Source organism: Antennarius striatus, chromosome 10 (assembly GCF_040054535.1).
Source record: "Antennarius striatus isolate MH-2024 chromosome 10, ASM4005453v1, whole genome shotgun sequence".
Classification (NCBI taxonomy): Eukaryota; Metazoa; Chordata; class Actinopteri; order Lophiiformes; family Antennariidae; genus Antennarius; species Antennarius striatus.
The window spans coordinates 21,079,528-21,097,975 of NC_090785.1; the positions used below are offsets into that span (position 1 = coordinate 21,079,528).

At 46.2% G+C, this 18,448-nt stretch overlaps 2 protein-coding genes across 5 annotated transcripts in view; one reads left to right on the forward strand and one right to left on the reverse strand.

Annotated features, from left to right (window-relative positions):
- Positions 1-8,094, forward strand: part of uvssa (UV-stimulated scaffold protein A) — a 29,249-nt gene extending 21,155 nt beyond the window's left edge. For 3 of the 4 annotated variants that reach the window (XM_068325953.1, XM_068325951.1, XM_068325952.1), the window contains exons 11-15: positions 1,063-1,194; positions 1,531-1,714; positions 1,799-1,910; positions 6,652-6,826; positions 7,652-8,094. In XM_068325953.1, the coding sequence (XP_068182054.1) occupies positions 1,063-1,194; positions 1,531-1,714; positions 1,799-1,910; positions 6,652-6,826; positions 7,652-7,745 (697 nt within the window). In that variant the 3' untranslated portion in view covers positions 7,746-8,094. The remainder of the gene's footprint in view (positions 1-1,062; positions 1,195-1,530; positions 1,715-1,798; positions 1,911-6,651; positions 6,827-7,651) is intronic. The other variant, XM_068325954.1, reaches the window with a different exon arrangement.
- A 2,281-nt stretch (positions 8,095-10,375) lies between these two features.
- nkx1.2lb (NK1 transcription factor related 2-like,b) lies at positions 10,376-17,798 on the reverse strand. The gene is made up of 3 exons (XM_068325957.1): positions 17,479-17,798; positions 15,371-15,590; positions 10,376-11,377 (listed from the first exon to the last, which is right to left on the reverse strand). Exons 1-3 carry the CDS (start codon positions 17,791-17,793, stop codon positions 10,632-10,634), a joined length of 1,281 nt encoding a protein of 426 aa, XP_068182058.1. The 5' UTR covers positions 17,794-17,798; the 3' UTR covers positions 10,376-10,631.
- Positions 17,799-18,448: the final 650 nt, after the last annotated feature.

Genomic DNA, 18,448 nt, shown 5'->3' on the forward strand with positions numbered 1-18,448 from the left:
TGATCCGTGGACCAGAACCTCCTTCATGTGGTCTCACAGCCCTGAGGGGGGGGCAGACAGAACCTGAAGGAGTCTCAGCTGTCACCTCATTCTGGACTGTCCCAAGTCTAGCTGATTAACTTCTGATAGAAAAAGAAAACATCAGCAAATGTTGAACATCTTGAGGTGTTTTCTTGACGTACGACTGCACATTTTCTGCATAGAAGCTCCTTTCTTCTTCCAAATTCAGACGAGCTACAGTGAATCACTGTGTGAACGTACTAAGAATCACACAACAAACTCCGACTCACTGAAGCAGTCAAGCTCAGGGGCTTCACACACTTGACGTGAATGGAGTCACCCGTCTGGTGCTGGCCCGTCCTGCCATACCCTCTCAGTCCACAGTCCATCTTGGAGCCATGAACGACCTTTGACCTTTGTGCGGTATCCCCTATGTTGCCTGCAGGGACTCCTGGTGGATTTGAGGTTGTGGTCCAAGTACAGTCCAGTCAGCTAAAGGGGTGTGTGCACCAGGCTAACTCAGCTAATGTTTGCCACTGAGACAGACGTCATTTGGTTTTACACCAAGCAGTTTTACCCATCACTCCTGAGAGCGATGGGTACGTGAAAGCCAAGATATCTGAAACTGGAAGTTTTTTCCTCCCCCAAGGAAGACAAACCACGTCTGACCAGATGGAAGCTCACAGACGGGACATAATGATGTAATATTTCTCCTGCAGATCTCGACCGCATCACTTCAGACTTCATTAGGGATCAGTCATGTTGTCCCATCATGTTATTTCTGCACAGGCACATTTACAGGCCCCTTCAGTCCGTCTGCTAGTGAGTGGGCTAATGAGATCAGTCTGAGCGCTCCACAGACCAGGGATGTGAGACACTACAGCTGCACTGATCACTGTTTAAGCATTGAAGGGGTCGGTGCCCACCGCGACCTCTGACCCTGGTCTCGTCCTGAAGGAGGTGTTTGGCCCTTTGAACCATTACATGTAAAGGGTTTGAAGGGTTTGTGTCACGTGATGCTCACACAGGTGTTCTGAACTTCTCCGCGTGTTTCTTCTCCAGCACCAGCTCCTCGGGTCCCAGTTCATCCCAGTCCAGTTCAGACCAGCAGGCTGCTGACGCTCCAGTGGTTCCATTTGGTCTAGACCTGTATTACTGGGGCCAGGAGCAGCCCAATGCTGGCAAGATCGTCAAGTAACACACACACACACACACACACACACACACACACACACACACACACACACACACACACACACACACACACACGCTACATGAAACTACAGTACCTCAGCTGCTTCTCACTATCACTGTGGAGCAGCTGAATGATCAAGTAGATCCTGATTATGTTTCATTTGATTGTGATTTATTGATAATTTCCTGAAAGATCAGAGAAAAATGTCTGCAAAGATCTCTGGTGTCTCGCAGTGTGAAACAGATTCAGATATAAAAACAGATTCAGATATAATAAAACCCTCTATAGCGTCTTACAGGATGAGTTTTCCACCCTCATGCTTCCTCCTCATGCAGATTACCTTCTACGCACCAGTTCTGGGCCCACCCTGTGGTGGAGGAGGAGGTGGAGAACCAGAACCTCCTCGCAGAGAGCCAGAGCCGCTACATCTCCTTCCCCGGCAGCTTCACTCCTGTCAGCCATTTCTGTAAAGCCCCTCTGGGTAACGGAAGCCTGTGTCAGAGGCAGGACCGCCAGAAGGTAACGGCAGCACAGAGTGTCTCTGGACCCCCCCCCCCCATGGTGCAGGTCCCACACAGCCTCACCGGGTCTGTTGTCCCCCAGTGTCCTTTCCATGGCCAGATCATTCCTAGAGATGATGAGGGTCGAGCCCTCAGAGAGGAGGACAGACGGAGAGAGGAGCAGGAGGAGAGGAGGAAGAGGGAGGAAGAGCCTGGTGAGGACCAGCACACACGCACACACACACACACACACACACACACACACACACATGCTAACGCTTTACCATCCTCATCTGCTGATGATACGATACCCAGAACAGCGTGAGAATCTGAAAGCTGAGATGATCAGAAACCTGGAGGTCCGTCGTTCTGCTGGGAGACGTGTGGACGTTCAGCTCTAGAGGCGGATGAGGACGTATGGCTCTGATTGGTTGCCTGATGTTCATTCAGGCTTTCATCTCATGCAATTGACCACATTAAGCAGTACCACCAGAACGGTCGTGGGTCAGTCAAGCAAGTGGTAGCCGATGTGACCAGACGTCGTTAAAAAGGGAAAGCTCTCGTACTCGTGTCACGCTTTACCTTTACCTCACAGTCCTCTGCTGAATACAGTCTGTGTTTATGATGTCAAAGCTGAACTACTGACAGACGAGTCCTTCATGAGTCCAGCTCCAGCCGTCTGTTGCTGCTGTGAACCCGTCACCTCTGCAGGTTGGACTCATGTCATGAACCGTTGTCTTCAACCTGCCCACAGATCTGCAGCTGGATGGAGTTCCAGACTCTTTGTTCACGGCTGTGAACGAGTCCCTGTCTTCAAGGACAGTGGTCACGTCCTTTTGCTCTGTGGTAAGGTGCATTGTGGTCCATCTTGAAAACTGATCTCATCATCAACAAATGTCCTTTCAAATGATGGAATAAGAACACTGCCAGCCACCCCCCAGAGCCTTTACCTGACATACAGGAAGTGTGCGTTTTGTACTCAGGCAGTCGTCTTCTTAGATTTCTTTGTAGCGGCACCAAACAGAGGTTCCAGCATCAGGTTCTGATTGGTCACTGAAGGACTTCCAGCCATCACCAACACTTCAGGGCTGCTTCTCCTGGTCCTTGTTCTTCTCTGTTCAGATGTTGGTGCTGCTCACAGACATCGACTCGTTTCCACCCATTGGATCAGCTTTTTGTCCATTTTGGACACTTCTATGTCTTCCAGATCTACCAGCGGCCCTTCAACAACCCTTCCATGTTGTTTGGACCTGGTCCAGGATGTAGACACAGCCGACTGGGAACAATTTTATGATCCTGTCCTTTGTCCCAGCGGACATCTCTGTTGTTTTTTATTTTCACATTTTCTCAAATCCAGGACGTTGGTGAAGCTTTCTTCCCGTTAGTGCCCGTGTCTTTGTTGGGCCGTTGTCCTCACCTGTCCACTGTAAACATATTCCATCACTGTGTGGTGTTATTATCTGCCCTGTGGCGCGACAGAAGGGAACAGGAAGGTGTTTCTCTGTGTCCTGCTGGATGTGGTGCTGGTCACAGGACAGAGACGGTGTGTCAGCTCCATGTAGTTTAAACGGAGTGGAGTCCTCTTCGCTCCCTCTAGTGGGCAACAGCAGCTCAGTCCACTGGGTCAGGCTGGGGACTGGAGGGGGACCAGTTCCAGACCGGTTTGGAGTGTGAGCTGTGAGCTAGTCCCTGGAGTTAAACTGGACTGCACTCTAACCTTCTAGCTGTTGGTCCACACTGTTGTGATTGGCTGGGATCCCCAGTCTCAGGCAGTGATGTCGTTAACCAGCGTGATGGAGTGGACGAGTAAATGTTGTGTGTCTCTGGGATGGAGGTGGTGACACCAGTCTGCTCAGGAACAGCTCCACGCAGGAGACCAGTGGAGTCACGGATGGAGTCACGGGTGGAGTCACGGGTGGAGTCACGGGTGGAGCCACGGGTGGAGTCACGGGTGGAGTCACGAGTGGAGTCACGGGTGGAGTCACGAGTGGAGTCACGGGTGGAGTCACGGGTGGAGTCACGAGTGGAGTCACGGGTGGAGTCACGGGTGGAGCCACGGGTGGAGTCACGGGTGGAGTCACGGGTGGAGCCGTTTGTGCTCCTGTGTGTTCAGAACTGATGCTGATGACAGGTTGTTGTAGCTCTGAGGAGGTTTTTGCTTCTGTCCTGAACAAACGATAATTTAAATCACAGCTAAGAAATAACAGACGTCATCACAGACGTGTGTGTGTGTGTGTGTGTGTGTGTGTGTGTGTGTGTGTGTGTGTGTGTGTGTGTGTGTGTGTGTGTGTGTGTGTGTGTGTGTGTGTGTGTGTGTGTGTGTGTGTGTGGTCATGCAGTCCAGTGAGTTGTGAAATCGCATCTTTTGTTACCAACTACACTATCGATCTCTGAGTCAATCTCACTCCTAAAAATACACACACACACACACACACCAATCTTACAGCCAGGGTGGGGTGGGGGGACTGAAAGAGCTGATGGACCGCTGGACCTCCACCTATTCAGCCACACACACACACACACACACACACACACGCACACACACACAGATAACTACTCAGTGAGGAACATGGTCGAGGTCAGTTGATGCCAGTTGCCATAGCGACATCCAGACGTAAATCTGTTTCCCAGAATTTGTTGTATGTTGGTCGTCGAGGGCGACAGGGAGCGCCTGATGAAGCTGAGTGACAGATGAGAATAAGCAGGTGGTGTCAGCAGAGGAGGAACCCTGCTTTCTTTTTTTTTTGAATGTGTGTGTTAAGTAGTGTGTGTGCACATGAATGTGTGTGTTAAGTAGTGTGTGTGCACATGAATGTGTGTATTCAGTTTGTGCACACGATGTGTGTTAAGTAATGTGTACATGTAAATGTGTGTATTAAGTAGTGTGTGCACACGATGCAAGTGTGTTAAGTAGTGTGCGTCGGTGAATGTGTGTGTTAAATAGTGTGCACACGATGTGTGTAAGTAGTGTGTACACATGATGTTACCGTGTTAAGTAGTGTGTACACACGATGTTACCGTGTTAAGTAGTGTGTGCACACGATGTTACCGTGTTAAGTAGTGTGTACACATGATGTTACCGTGTTAAGTAGTGTGTACACACGATGTTACCGTGTTAAGTAGTGTGTGCACACGATGCGTGTGTGTTAGATATGAATAGAATGTGTGTTAGGTCATGTGATGGTGAACACGGTTCAGGTTCAGTAACAAACTAACAACATGTGGACTTAAAGGTACTGGAACACACACCAGCCGTCATCTGTTACACACACATTTGCAAGCTTTGTGCAGAGGCTACCATCACACACTCACACACCACCCAGCATCACAACGACTGGAGCGGTTTGGGTTTGGCGTCTGGCCTGGGGAGTGCTTCTGCTTCATCTGTGATCACATCTGTTCACCTGTGGTCCAACAGGCATAGAGACACCTGCAGGTAGAAGATAGCTCCACCCCCATCGTCACATGTCCTGCGTTTTGTTCATTCGTTCATTCTCTTGGAGACGAGATCATCAGTAGTTGTCAAGTAGCCACCATACTGCCCCTCCTGCATTCTGTTCTTTGTTATTCACCCTTATGTTTGTGTGTGTGTGTGTGTGTGTGTGTGTGCGTGTGTGTGCGTGTGTGTGTGTGTGTGTGTGTGTGTGTGAGAAACCAAACGTTCTCAGCTGGCTGACAGGCAGGAACTGATTCTCCTCTTCACTCGTTCATTCTCTCATACGTTCACGGGGCTGTGTTTAGTGGTGCGTAGCTGAGAGCCGTTTGAGCAACTAAAAACCCCAGAGGCCTCAGTGAGAGTGTGTGTGTGTGTGTGTGTGTGGGGTATGGCCTCTGCCCTCACACACACACACACACACACACACACACACACACACACACACACACACACACACACACACACACACACACACAGACCCAGCTGGGGGGACCAGGAGGTGTTGACGGAGGACAGAGCCCTGCTGCTGCAACACTGATTAAAGTCAGACTTTCATCTGGGGGCGTCGCTCCTTCATGTCAGAGCTGCTGGTTTATTTATTTTATTTTTTTATTTATTCAATTTATTTAATTTATTTATTTTATTTACTTATTTATTTATTTATTTAATTATATTTTATTTCTTCATTTTTAAAATCTTTAGTTTTCACTTTCTTTCCTGCTCTGAGTCCTCAAAGGTCTCAGCGACAGAATCATGGGACACACACACACACACACACACACACACACACACACACACACACACACACACACACACACACACACACACACACACCTTTGACCCAAACAAACAATGTAAATGCAGCTGCTCCTCTTTTAGCAGTAATGATTCCCTTAAATACACCAGCTGCTTTTCAATTACGGCTCCTCTGTGTGTGTGTGTGTGTGTGTGTGCATGCGTGGGTGTGTGTGCGTGCGTGTGTGTGTGTGTGTGTGTGTACGTGTGTGTGTGTGTTATGAGGGATAGTTGAAGTTCCAGTCAGACTCAGGGTCAGACTGTTTGATTTATAACCCCCCTCCTCACACACACACACTGAGCTGGGGTCAGTGTTTTGACAGTGGGGGCAGTGGGGCTTCAAGCCCATCACCATCACAGTGTAATTACTTTGCATTAGTGCAGGTTTATCTCTAATTCCTCCTCAGAGCGTCATGAAGTGGACACGTCTCTTCATTTAGAGTCATTCCTCTGCACCACAGACGCGTTCCCCCCGTCACCACAGACATGACAACAGACTGTTGTTTAACACACTGTGTCCCACGGCTTCCTGCTGAGGGTCTGTAGCTCTGTGTGATCACACATCATAACATGAAGTTGAATTCAGGATATTTTTACTCTGCGGTTCTTTTGCTGTAAAGTGAGAATCTTTTTCCTCACTTATTGTTTAAGATCATTGAAGAGATCCAAACACACAGATCTGTAAAAACACCTGCAAACAGTATAGTGTGTGTTTGCTGTTGCAGGTTGGCGTGATGCTGAGCTCATGCGGGACATCGAGGCGGCGACGGGGCAGGATCTGGGTTCTGGTCGGGTGCATCAGAAAGGGAGGGGCAAGAAGAAGAAGTTCCCCCACCTGAGTGACCTGAAGCAGAGCAGCAACACGTCCCGACACAGGCTGCAGAAGAAGGTCTTCAACAAGTAAGTCCTCTGAACTCCACGGACCTGAAGGACCCGGTCCACAGCGTCATGACTGGATCTACGCTATGATAGGCTTTGTTCTAAATGAGTGGATTCTCTCCTCCACATCTGTCTGAGTCATTCTTGACTTGACGATTGTCAAGGTGCTTGCCTCGGTCACATGACTACCTTCTTAAAGGGGCCGCTCCGGCCGCTAACACAGAATACATTACCGCTAAAGTGAAACTCCCCAAGCTAGCAGAACCAACAAAAACAAACGGTGTGACGTTATGAGGACGCTGCTAATAAAGTTGATACAAACTGGATTCATATTTGTTATTTGATTCAGAATAAAACAGTTTTTCTGCTGGTCGTATTTTATTTTGTTATATTTATGAAATCCGGTGTTGAGAAGTGGTTCTGAATCAGGACCGGGTTTGGAGTCCCGTGCGGTAGTCCAGAATCTCTCAAGAATGTACGGACTTTGTTCAGCAGCTTTAGGGATCTGGAGAAAGTCCAGTTTTAGTTTCTTAAGGAAGCCCCGTTAAGACCTACTCATCCTAAACCTGTAGTACCAGCACCACACCAAGTCCAGGTGGATCCTGTAGTAGACACATCCGGTAAGTTCTGTAGCAACCTCTGTGATTAAAGGCTCAGTATAAACCCTGAACATTCAGCTGGGGTCTTCCTGTTCAACCCCTCCCTCAGTAATGGATTAATAACTGAATATTTGGCAGCCAAATGTCCTTCAGCTGTAGCTCCTTTATTTAGCATGTTTGTGTGTGGAGTTTGTATGTTGTCATTTTAAGTGTCCCTCATGTTTTCCTCTCCTTTCCGTTGTTTCAGGGCCACCATGCGTCGAGTCGCTGACGTCCTGAGTAAAGCTGACCGGAGGAAACACGACAAGTTCTCCAACCAGTTCAACTACGCTCTGCACTGACCCCCAGTCAGCGTTAGGACAGTTAAACTACACTCTGCACTGACCCCCAGTCAGCGTGTTGGGACTGACAGGAGGTGTTTTTGTTTTACGTTTGGTAAATGAAGACCTTCAAGCAGCTGTTTTGTGTTTTTTGATGAGGTTGAATGGTTACTAGTGTTTGTAAAGGTGAATAAGTGCTCTGCTGATCACACACCTGCTGACTAATTCAATGACCGTCAGGCAGCACAGAATGAAGTTTCTCCAGTTATTCAACCTTTTGTTGCCTTTGCAAAATTAGTAAAATCAAATTTTTATTATGATTGATATTTATGCATTTTTCTACATGTCTTGTTTTGTAGTTGTGAGGACTGATAAAGATGATTTGTGCCACACATGAACTGAGTGTCGAGTTAACCAATAATTCATTCATTGTCTGAACCCACTTCTTCCACTGTCACATGTCATGGGACTAGTGGAAGCTACCCTAGCAGACTAGGGGACTGAGGCAGGGGACACTCTGGGCCGATGCCAGTGCACCGTGGGTTTACCAAAAAAACTCATTATTTCGGACCACAATGACTTCAAAATACTGTAAATACAACCGATTGACCAGAGGCAGTTGTTATCGAAGCTTCACCAGAGACAGGCGTTACGGAAAGTATAGCAGAGTAAGACGCTAATGAAGCTCACTACAGCTGGGTATTACTAAAGCTTCACCAGAGACGGGCATTACTGAAGCATCAGCAGAGGAAGACGCTAATGAAGCTTTATTTGAGCCGGGCGTTGTTGAAGCTTCACCAGAGGCAGGCATTACTGAAGCTGCAGCAAAGCCAGGCTTTACTGAAGCTTCACATGAGGCAGTGTTACTGAAGTTTAACCAGAGACAGGAGTTACTGAAGCTCCACCAGAGGCAGGTGTTACCGAAGCTTCAGCAAGGAAGGCGCTAACGAAGTTTCACTAGAGTCAGGCATTACTGAAGCTTCACCAGAGGCGGGCATTACTGAAGTTTCACCAGATGCTGGTGCTACTGGAACTTTACTAGAGGCTGGCGCAATTCAAGCTTCATGTGATGCAGCGTTACTGAAGTTTCACCAGAGGCAGGCGTTGCTGAAGCTTCACATGAGGCAGCGTTACTGAAGCTACAGCAGAGGAAGACGCTAATGAAGCTTCACTAGAACCGGGCATTACTGAAGCTTCACCAGAGGCAGGTGTTATATAAGCTCTATAAGAGACAGGTCTTACTGAAGCTTCACATGAGGCAGCGTTGTTGAAGCTTCACCAGAGGCAGGCAGTGCTGAAGTTTCACAAGAGTCACGCGCTACTGAAGCATCCCCGGAGGCAGATGTTACAGAAGCTTCACCAGAGGCAGGCACTGCTGAATCTTTACCAGAAGCAGGCGTTATGAATGGAGTCCGGCTCAGTTCGGTTGACATTTTAAACCCAGTCACCGTCTGCTTCAGGTGATTTGGAGAAAAATTGCTTTGCTGTGAAGTTCCACAAATCTTTTTTGAACTGAGGTACTTCTTTTGTAGAAAGAGTATCGTCATCTTGGATTTTGTCGACCGTTTCTTCATCATTGCTTCATTACTGTTCAGCAGTTTGGATTAATTTTCAAAGACACTGGATCTTACACTTCCATTATTGCTTATATTTAGAATCTCCACCCCTGATGTTTGATTGTATTTTTCCTCGACTGGATCACCTCATCATAATTAAACCCCTGTGTGTCCACAGGAGATAGCTTCTTCTTTCAGGTGTGCTGAGTGTGTTCCACAAGTGTTTTTACCTCCTATCATACTTTCAGAGTCCTTCTGTGAGCCCACTGTTTCAAGTTTCAGAAGGTTTGTGGTAAAAACCACTGAAACATGTCAGAGGAGGAGTAGCAGACAACACAGGCTGGTGGGGGGGTTCTCTAATAACCCTATCATGACAATATTAACCTGATGTTAGAACTTACACTGTCATGAGTTGAGTTCTAGGAATATGAGCTCATGGTAAAAATGAAAGTTTTAGCTGAGAAACCAGTCTTCCATCAGATATGAAATGGCAGCTGCACAAAACTGAAAAAACTTTTTTTTTTCAAATACAAGTGAAATATATTCTTTAAAACCATTAGATAACAAAACGGATCCCTCTGGAGAGCCGTTATTTGGAGAAATGTTTCTTGTGAAACCTTTGTTGTGATAACGGACGTTTTTGTCACAATTTCGCCGTTCATAGATTTAATGTTTGATGGATGTGGAAGATGAGAAACAGGCTTAAAAATAACAGCCAAGATTTACTTGGTCTCAAGAAAAGGTTCCTCGAGAGTTTCTGTACAATTGCTGAAACAGGTGAACAGCGCTCTATGGCGCCTCTAGTGGTAAAAATATGACAGTGGCACATCAGCTCCTGAGGACTTCCAACACAGACATGAGAAGATTCAAAATTCACAGAGGCTGTGGCTCCACATTCCCATCGTCACACTGGCAGAGTGACATGTCAGCGTTTGTCAGGGTTTTATTATTAAAGGATGATATATTGAGCAGGGGGGGTTGGTACATTCAAGAATTTTATGGAAACTTTCAAGAAAGTCAATAAATAACTGAAATGAAAACGACCACAGCTGGAGTTACACGTTACTGACATCATTCCTTAAGTCATAAATAAACATTCAATATTCATACAGTTGTTGTTTTTTTTTTTTACAAAACAAAGAAATCAACTATTTGTCTATTACATGGTTTCAAACTGCATTCGAGTTGGGAGCTAAAACATAGATTTATGTACAGTTTCTGGTAGGTATTCACATTCTATCAAAATAATCCATTGAAATTAAAGCCTCCAAGTGTTTGTAGTAAAAAGCAGAGCAGTGCTGAGCGTGGACAGTCCGCCTGCTGGGCTCCTCCGGATCTGGACCGCTTCAGTCTACAGGTGTGTGCTGTAGAAGGCCGGGGCGGCGTAGCTCTGCGTCCCCAGCATAAAGGGCGACAGGACGTGGCTGGCGGTGAGGAACGGCAGCTGCACCAGGCTGCCTGCCGGCGGGTGATGGTGGCCTGTGTAGCTGGCATGCATGGCCAGGTGGCCGCTGATGGGAGGCGACGGACTGAGAGGGCTAAGGCTCCCCAGGCCTCCTGCTCCACCTCCACCTCCTGCTCCTCCCGCTCCGCCTGCACCGGTTGGGGCAGAAGTGTCTGCTCCTGGATTCTGCTTCTTCCACTTGGTCCGGCGGTTCTGGAACCAGATCTTGACCTGGGTCTCAGTGAGGGAAAGCGACAGAGCCAGATTGAGCCGCTCGCACACCGACAGGTAGCGCGTGGACTTGAACTTGTTTTCCAGTGCCACCAGCTGTTCGTAGGTGAAGGCAGTCCGGGCCCTGCGGGGCTTCCCCGACTTGGAGTCTGAGCCCGAGCGCTTCCTCTTGGGCTTGCCTTGTGGGCCAGGGACACCATTGGTCTGGACGTTGGTGATCTGGCCTTCAGGACCCCCTCCGGGGCTTGGGACGTCTCTGCCGGGGTCCTGGTCGCTGTGTTGACCCAGGTCTCGGTCTCCATTACTGGGCAGAGCCGAGCTGCTCTCCTCACTGCTGTAGGGGCCGTCTGGAACCTCTGAGTCTGGGGTCCCAGACCTGTGATAGTCATCCTCGTCTGGGCTTCTGTAGGCGAAGCCTTCCTCTGAAACACACAGCAAAGACGAGGTGAAAAGACATCCAGGCAGAATACGACCCAGACTGCAGGACGCTAGCTTTCTAGCTAACTACTAACTAACTAAATGTATGCTGAGACAAGGATGGAGGACAGCAGGGGTTTATGGGTAAATTAAATGATTCACTTACAGGATAATATGTTAGATCAAACAGCCTATAATTAAAAAAATGCTAAAACATAAAATACACAAAAACACAGGCGCGCCCTGACACTCCACAAAGTTTGGAAAAGTTGTATTAATTAAAAAAATATGAAAAATATCCATTCTCTCAAAAAATGAATGACGAATGTAAATCTGCTCAACTGACAGAAAGAGGAGGGATGAGAAAATTTATTATCACAGCGGTTTATTAATGACGAGGCGTTCATTCAGACAACATGGTGTGTGTGTCTGAGAACATGTTTCAGGACATCATATTACAACTGAATCAGACTATACATTAATAAAGTCCATCACCAGAACAAAAACATCATCCATCCATTTAGAACGGAACAAACACGTCTCTCCTGTCTTAGCATCCCTACATTGGCTCCAGATTAAATCTAGAATAAAATTCAAAATCCTCATGATCACATATAAAGCTCTTCACTTGTAAGGTTGAAGATCATTGAAGATCTCATTGAAGTATATCACCCTCCAGGGCTGTTTGATCTGAGGATGTAGGATTTCTGGTGACCCGTCAGGTCTTTAAGAGAAGAGCAGGAGGCAGAAGCTTTAGCTATCTAGCTCCTTTACTCTGGAACGATCTCCAGGCCTCGGTCCGTGGAGCAGACACCCTTAGCTTATTTAAGAGTAGACTAAAAACCCTCCCCTTTGATAAACACTACTATTAAACACAACATAGACTCTCTTAGATAAGCTGCTATAGGCCCAGACTGATGAGGGTATTTTCTCTGTCTCTCCCGTTAAAGGTTGTTACTTTAATTACTTTGGAGCTTCTGTTACTTCTCTTTCTTTGCCTTTCCTACTGTTATTAAATAACACTTTTCAAACGGTTGCAAGATACTGCCGCTGTCTTTGTGCTTCTGCTCGACAGGTGGGCAACAAGTACGCAAAACAGGTAATCCAAAGGCCTGGAAATTCCGCCTCCATTTCAGCAACTACAGGACAATTTGGACAGCAAATTCTATTCTACTTTATATTTACACAATAGCCCTCAGTGTAATAAAATTATATGATCAATAAAGTTGTGGTAATCAAACAACCACAAACATGCAAACATGTCCCATTGGTGGGGGTAACAAATCAGCCCCCTCCACTGAATCCTCCTGGTGACCCGTCATGCAGCTGTTTTCCTCTGACGTTACCTTCTGGGTGAACTCGTTCTGAACTGGATGCATTTTTGTAATCCTGGATGTTATCAATCCAGATTAGCATACAGCAGCACACCGTGCTAATGTTGGGAACACGGTTCTGATTGGATGTGATCTGATTAACATTTACATGACCCGACTGAAGAGACACGTCAAAGAAGTGTGCTTAGATCAGCTAGGAAGTGGTTAAATGCTAAACTTAACTATTGTCAAACCATAAAATCATTTCAACCTGGAACTCATTTTGTCCTTTTTGATCCTCACATCCCAGAAACATCTTAGGTTTGTGTCCATTAACAGAAACACACACCCTCCAGATTAACAATATAATCTACATTCAAGTGTTCTCCAACGATTAGAGCGAAGACTTCTTCAATATTAAACATTTGTATATGATGCTTGTGTACTAAGCAGTGACAGCAGGAGAAGAACAGAGTGAGTTCTAAAGACAGCACAAAATTCATTCATTCATTCATTTTCCTGACCACGTGTCACTTGGAGCTGGAGCCTTAGTGGCGTAAGGCGTGAGGCGGGGGACACTCCAGGCGTGAGGCCAGTACACCGCGGACACCACAAAATAAGAGTTTTAAATGTGACCAACAATCAGCCACAATAAAATCAGTGGAGCCGCCCCCTTAATGTCTAACGAGATCATTTAGATGCAAATCATCTCACCTACTCGCACAATTAGTCAAAGCTTTGTGATAATATCACGGCCTATGAGTTTTTATCAGCCAAACATTTGACTTTAGACATTTAGTAACTAATTAGGATGATGGATCTAAAATAACACTTGAGGGCTGGAAGGGCCCACCAGAGGGTCCCAGGACAAATTACCCCCCCATCACTCCTGTGACTTCAGATGGGATGTTGGGCTCAAAAGTCTGACATGAAAATACAAAAACTGGCAAAATAAAGGTGTTCAGACTCGGCACAGAGCAACAAAAGACCAAAAAATATAAATAAAAATGTTTTTTTTTTTTTTTTTTGGTTTTGTAATATTATGACAAAATTCATCACAAAAAAATATATGAAATGAGAAAATATTGTTAAAGGAGCCCCAGGTGATCAGCCTCACTGCTGGTGAAATAAAAGAAGAAATAAAACTATAACAACGACATGTCAGAGTCCAATACAGAAAAATAAAAATGTTTTCAAACTGTTACCAAATTAATACGCCTGAAAACCCACTGAGCAAGTTGTCAAGATTTTTAGAATAAAACAATAAATTATGTGAAAGCAACAGAAAAAAGAAATTCAGCAAAAATGGAACAAATTATATTTTAAAACATTAAACATAAATTTTAAATTATAAATAAAACATTTGGATTTATTCCGTTTTAGGATCCCATAATTAAATTAATAAAAATGATATCAGAACACACGGAATGAAGATGTTATGTTGGAACGCGCTAAAATCTGAATCACGTTTCACTGGTTTGTAATTTATTTATTTAAGTTTGTTTTCCTCCAGACGAAAGAAAAGTGTTGATCCCAATCATGAAATAACGGAAGTATTATCAGTTATTAATAATGGCAATAGAAATGTATCAGAAATATCTTTAAAACAACCAAATGAATTAAATTTTTAATAAACACTGTTGTAATATTCGTTCAAATGTGTTTATAACCCTAAATGTAAACAGTCCACTAGTAGAACTGATTAATTTAAACCAATAAGATCAGCATTTATTCGATGAAATTAATTCCTTATATATTTTTTTTTACTGCTTTTCTGAGTTTTGCCTGTCACTTTTGTCTTTTAATTTAACCTTTAAGTTTTGTCTTTCCGAGGTGTTTGCAGTAGAAAAGCCTAAAAGTCATTTTAAAATTTTGTTCCTGAAATAACCAGAAAAAAATGAAACAAAAACTATATATTAAAAAATTAAACAGAAAACACAGAGAATAAAAATAAAATTAAAGTGTGAATGTTTGTATTAATGTACCGGCAGAGACGACCCACCAGTGGGACGTGGAGGAAGCAGCTGATTGGCGGGCAGAGGTCTGATTGAAGCAGATATTCACCAATCAATAAAACCGATCACACGCACGGACCGTGGCCAATTACCGCATCCTTTTTAAATTGGGTTCCGATTAGAGCCGCCGTGTTTTGGTTTTTTTGGTTTTTGTTTTTTGTGGCGGAGCCGCGGCAGCGGTGCTGCGGCTCGTTTCAGCGCGGATGCGCACAGACTTTGGCCGCCTCACGGCGCAGGCCTGGCGGCTGTCCGCCGGCCTCCCGCCAGCTCCTCCGGCCGGATCGGAACCACTCCAGTCAATAGACGTATCCGTCCGGTCTAACCCTTCAGCTACAGAATGTTTACTTGATATACGTCATAAATAAAAGCACAAGTACAAATAACAAAAATAAGTAACACACAAAAATAAATCCACTATTAAAGTAGGAAGAAAAGGCCACGTGATTTCCTATCAGAACTTTTAGGTGTTTCAACCACGTGACCAAAGGACCGTACAAAAAGGACTGTGAGTTGTCTTTTTGGTTCTACTCTCATTTTAATGATGTCCCCGCTGACCGCCGGTGGGTCCCCGTTAGTGCCTCACACCGTGGACCGTGGGCAGCAGCGGGAAACAAAACACGGCTTGACCCGACCCGGGTCCGACCCCCCGTCACTGTAAATGCACACTTACTGCTCTGGAAGTCCTCGGAACCGAAGCAGCCTTTGTTGGGCTCCAGGCTGGGGTCGCGCTCCCCGGCTCCGCCTCTCCGGTGCTCCCCCCGGTACGCGCTCGGCTCGCGCTCCCCCCGCTGGCCCGCGTGCAGCTGCGGGTGCCGCCGGTTGCTGGTGAACTTGTTGGGGTCCAGGATGTCCAGCACGGAGAACGACGTGGTCCGGTGTCCGTTGGGCCCCTGACGAGGAACACACGCTTCAGTAACGAGTCACGTGTTCGCTGAGGCTCGTTCAGCTACTTCGGCTCGTATTTGGGATATTTCCGGTACAGTTAATGTGACACCAAGAGTTTAGGCTCGGTCTAAATCACGGAGCCCGTTAGTGAACTATTATGAATAATTTTAACAAAAAACAACAACAACAACAGCAATAATAATAATAATTATTATTACTACTATTGCTATTAGTAATAATAATAGCAATAACCACAATAATAATTGTAATAATAATAATAATAGTAATAAAACAATAACAACAATAACAGTAGTAACATAATAATAATAATATTGATAATAATAATAATAATGATAATAATAATAATAATAATAATAATAATAATAACAGTATTATTTTCCATGTCAGTACTGAGACAGGCTGTCCCCTGAAATGGGCCCCTGTGAAGACTTCCCGGCTAATAAAACGGACGGTAAACTTTATTCACAAAACAAACAGATCAACAGTGATTCCGGTACGGACCGGTACCGACCGCTCAGTGGGCCATCAGACCGGACCGGGTGTTTTTTTTCCACAGGGGTACAAACTGGATCTTATTTTGAAGTAAATGGAGACGTCGGTCTCCTGGAGAACTTTCACCGGTTTGAAGCCCACGTTAGTGTCTGTGATGCAGAAACATGCGTGGATGGATTTCTTTCGGTGTGTGAAGCCAGAAGGTAGGGGCTGCATGAGGCAGATAAAGCCCCCCCCCCCCCCCCCCACACACACACACACACACCTCACACCCCCGATTAGGATCGTTCACTTTATTAATGAGAGCAGTCTGGAGCATGTCCACACCAATAATCCCATTAATAATATTAAAACTGTCTCCAGCAGAGAGTCCACGGGGCCCTATTAACATGTGATGATAAGAACAATCATTCGGATCCGATGAGAGCTGTGATTAGAGGAGTGATCCGGGTTCAGGTTAAGACGGGATTTAATTAACCTGAGCTGCAGCTTCTCCTTAGAAATACCGGAATAATAATTCTGTGTTTATTCTCCACGTTCGAACGGAAGTTCTGTTCTCCTCGTTTGACTCAATTAAAAGTAATGATTCTATTGACTCACATTAAATCTAATGATTCTATTGACTCACATTAAATCTAATGATTCTATTGCCTATAAGAGACCTTTCAAAATAAATCACAGATTTTTACAAATGTAAAATTGTTGTGATTTTATACCGTTTTTATCAATTTGACCGCAAAAGAAAATCTTCGTGGGAAGAGGTCCTCTGTGGAAACCTGTGATGTCTCCATCAGCTAAGATCTTAATTGAGGCCTCATCTGTGTGACGGAACCAAACCAACACCTACGTCACGGAAAAAAAACAAAAACAAACAAACCGAAGCAGATCGTTCCTTCTTTCGTTCTATCGACACTTTGGTGTCTTTTCCTTTAAAACTGTTCCCTCTTTCTTTCTTTCTTTCTTTCTTTCTCCATCGTTTGTTCTTGAGATGTGAATTCATTTTTGCGTGAATATCTTTGAGGATTTTGTGTTTCAACGTGATTATCCTGCAATTTGGCTTTTATAAACAAACGTGCTTTTAAAAATCAAACCAATCATTCTTTCTTTCTTACGAACTTGAGGTGTGTCAAAGGTGTCTTTTGCTCCTGTTGAGTCAGGAACTTGTTTTCAGCGGCTGGTTTAAGTCACGCTTGTTTCTACATTTTATATTATTTGTTTTTGAAATGTGAGTTCCGATCTCTTTTGGATTTTGTGTCAACGTGACTTTTTTATACTTCGACTTTTATGAATAAATGATTTTGAAAATCAATCTGTTTCTTTCTTTCACTACATGGATCTATTTTTCTCTCCACAGACACCCCAGAACTTTTCCACCTCTACCTGCTGTGGCGGGGCCAACACCGGGTGGGTCGGCGGAGGTTCCGAGTGGTTCTCCCCGACCTGAGCCTCTCTTCCTCCGGCCACCACGTTGGAGAAGGACCGCTTCTCCCCGGCGATGTCTCCGTCCAGCAGGTCCCCGCCGACCGGGCTCACCACGGTTTGGACCCCGTCCCCGCCGGTGGCCGGTGCCGCTCGGTCACGACTCGCCACCGTCTGGACCGCGTCCGTGACGGGTCCAGCCACGGCTCTGTCCCGGTTGATCATGGTCTGGATGCCGTCCCCTCCGGGCCCCGGTCCTGCCCTGTCCCGGTTCATCTCTTCCCATCGGCTGTGCAGCCTCTCAGGAATCCGGTTTCACGTCAGCAGCAGTGGGAACGGGTTCAGCCTAAACCGGTTTACAGTTACTGGATGGGATTCATGCCAAACGGGCTGTAAAGTTCACGCCGCGGGCCGGTCCAGTCCCATCAGCGTCCCGAGGAGGAGACGTCTTCAGCCGGTAAAGTTTTCCATAGACGGCCGCCAGCTGCCAGCGGACCACCGGACGTTCTCCCGGGAAACTTCTAACTTGTGTCCGCCGTCTGCCTCTCTTCCGTTCATCCACCGCTCACACGGCGGCTCCACGTCTCCGGTGATCTCCCGTCCGTCCGGTCAGCGCCGGTATCCCGTGTCTGCGCGTCTCGACGCCCCGACCTCCAGCCCGGTCACCGGTGGGTGCGCGGCGTGGACGCCAGACAGGAGTTGAAGGGACGCACGCCGGTCGGTGTGTGTAGGAGTTGAGAGCAGCGCACGCCCCGTCACTCTGTGCGCCCCCCACTCACCATCAGTCCCACGGAGCCCCCACCCTATCTGCTCGTTCTCCTTCCACTCGTGAGGCTCCCCACACCTTTTTTGGTTCTCAGCCGGCCCCCGCGAGGACCCGCTTAACACGCTCACGTGTGACCGTGTGTGTGTGTGTGTGTGTGTGTGTGTG

What these genes read in the sequence shown, in the direction of transcription:
- nkx1.2lb (XM_068325957.1), bottom strand. Translation starts at nt 17,793, where the DNA reads ATGAACCGGGACAGGGCAGGACCGGGGCCCGGAGGGGACGGCATCCAG. An exon ending in TGTTGGCCCCGCCACAGCAG is followed by an intron (nt 15,591 to 17,478) that starts GTAGAGGTGGAA and finishes GTTCCTCGTCAG; the next exon opens with GGGCCCAACGGACACCGGAC. An exon ending in TTCCGAGGACTTCCAGAGCA is followed by an intron (nt 11,378 to 15,370) that starts GTAAGTGTGCAT and finishes TGTGTGTTTCAG; the next exon opens with AGGAAGGCTTCGCCTACAGA.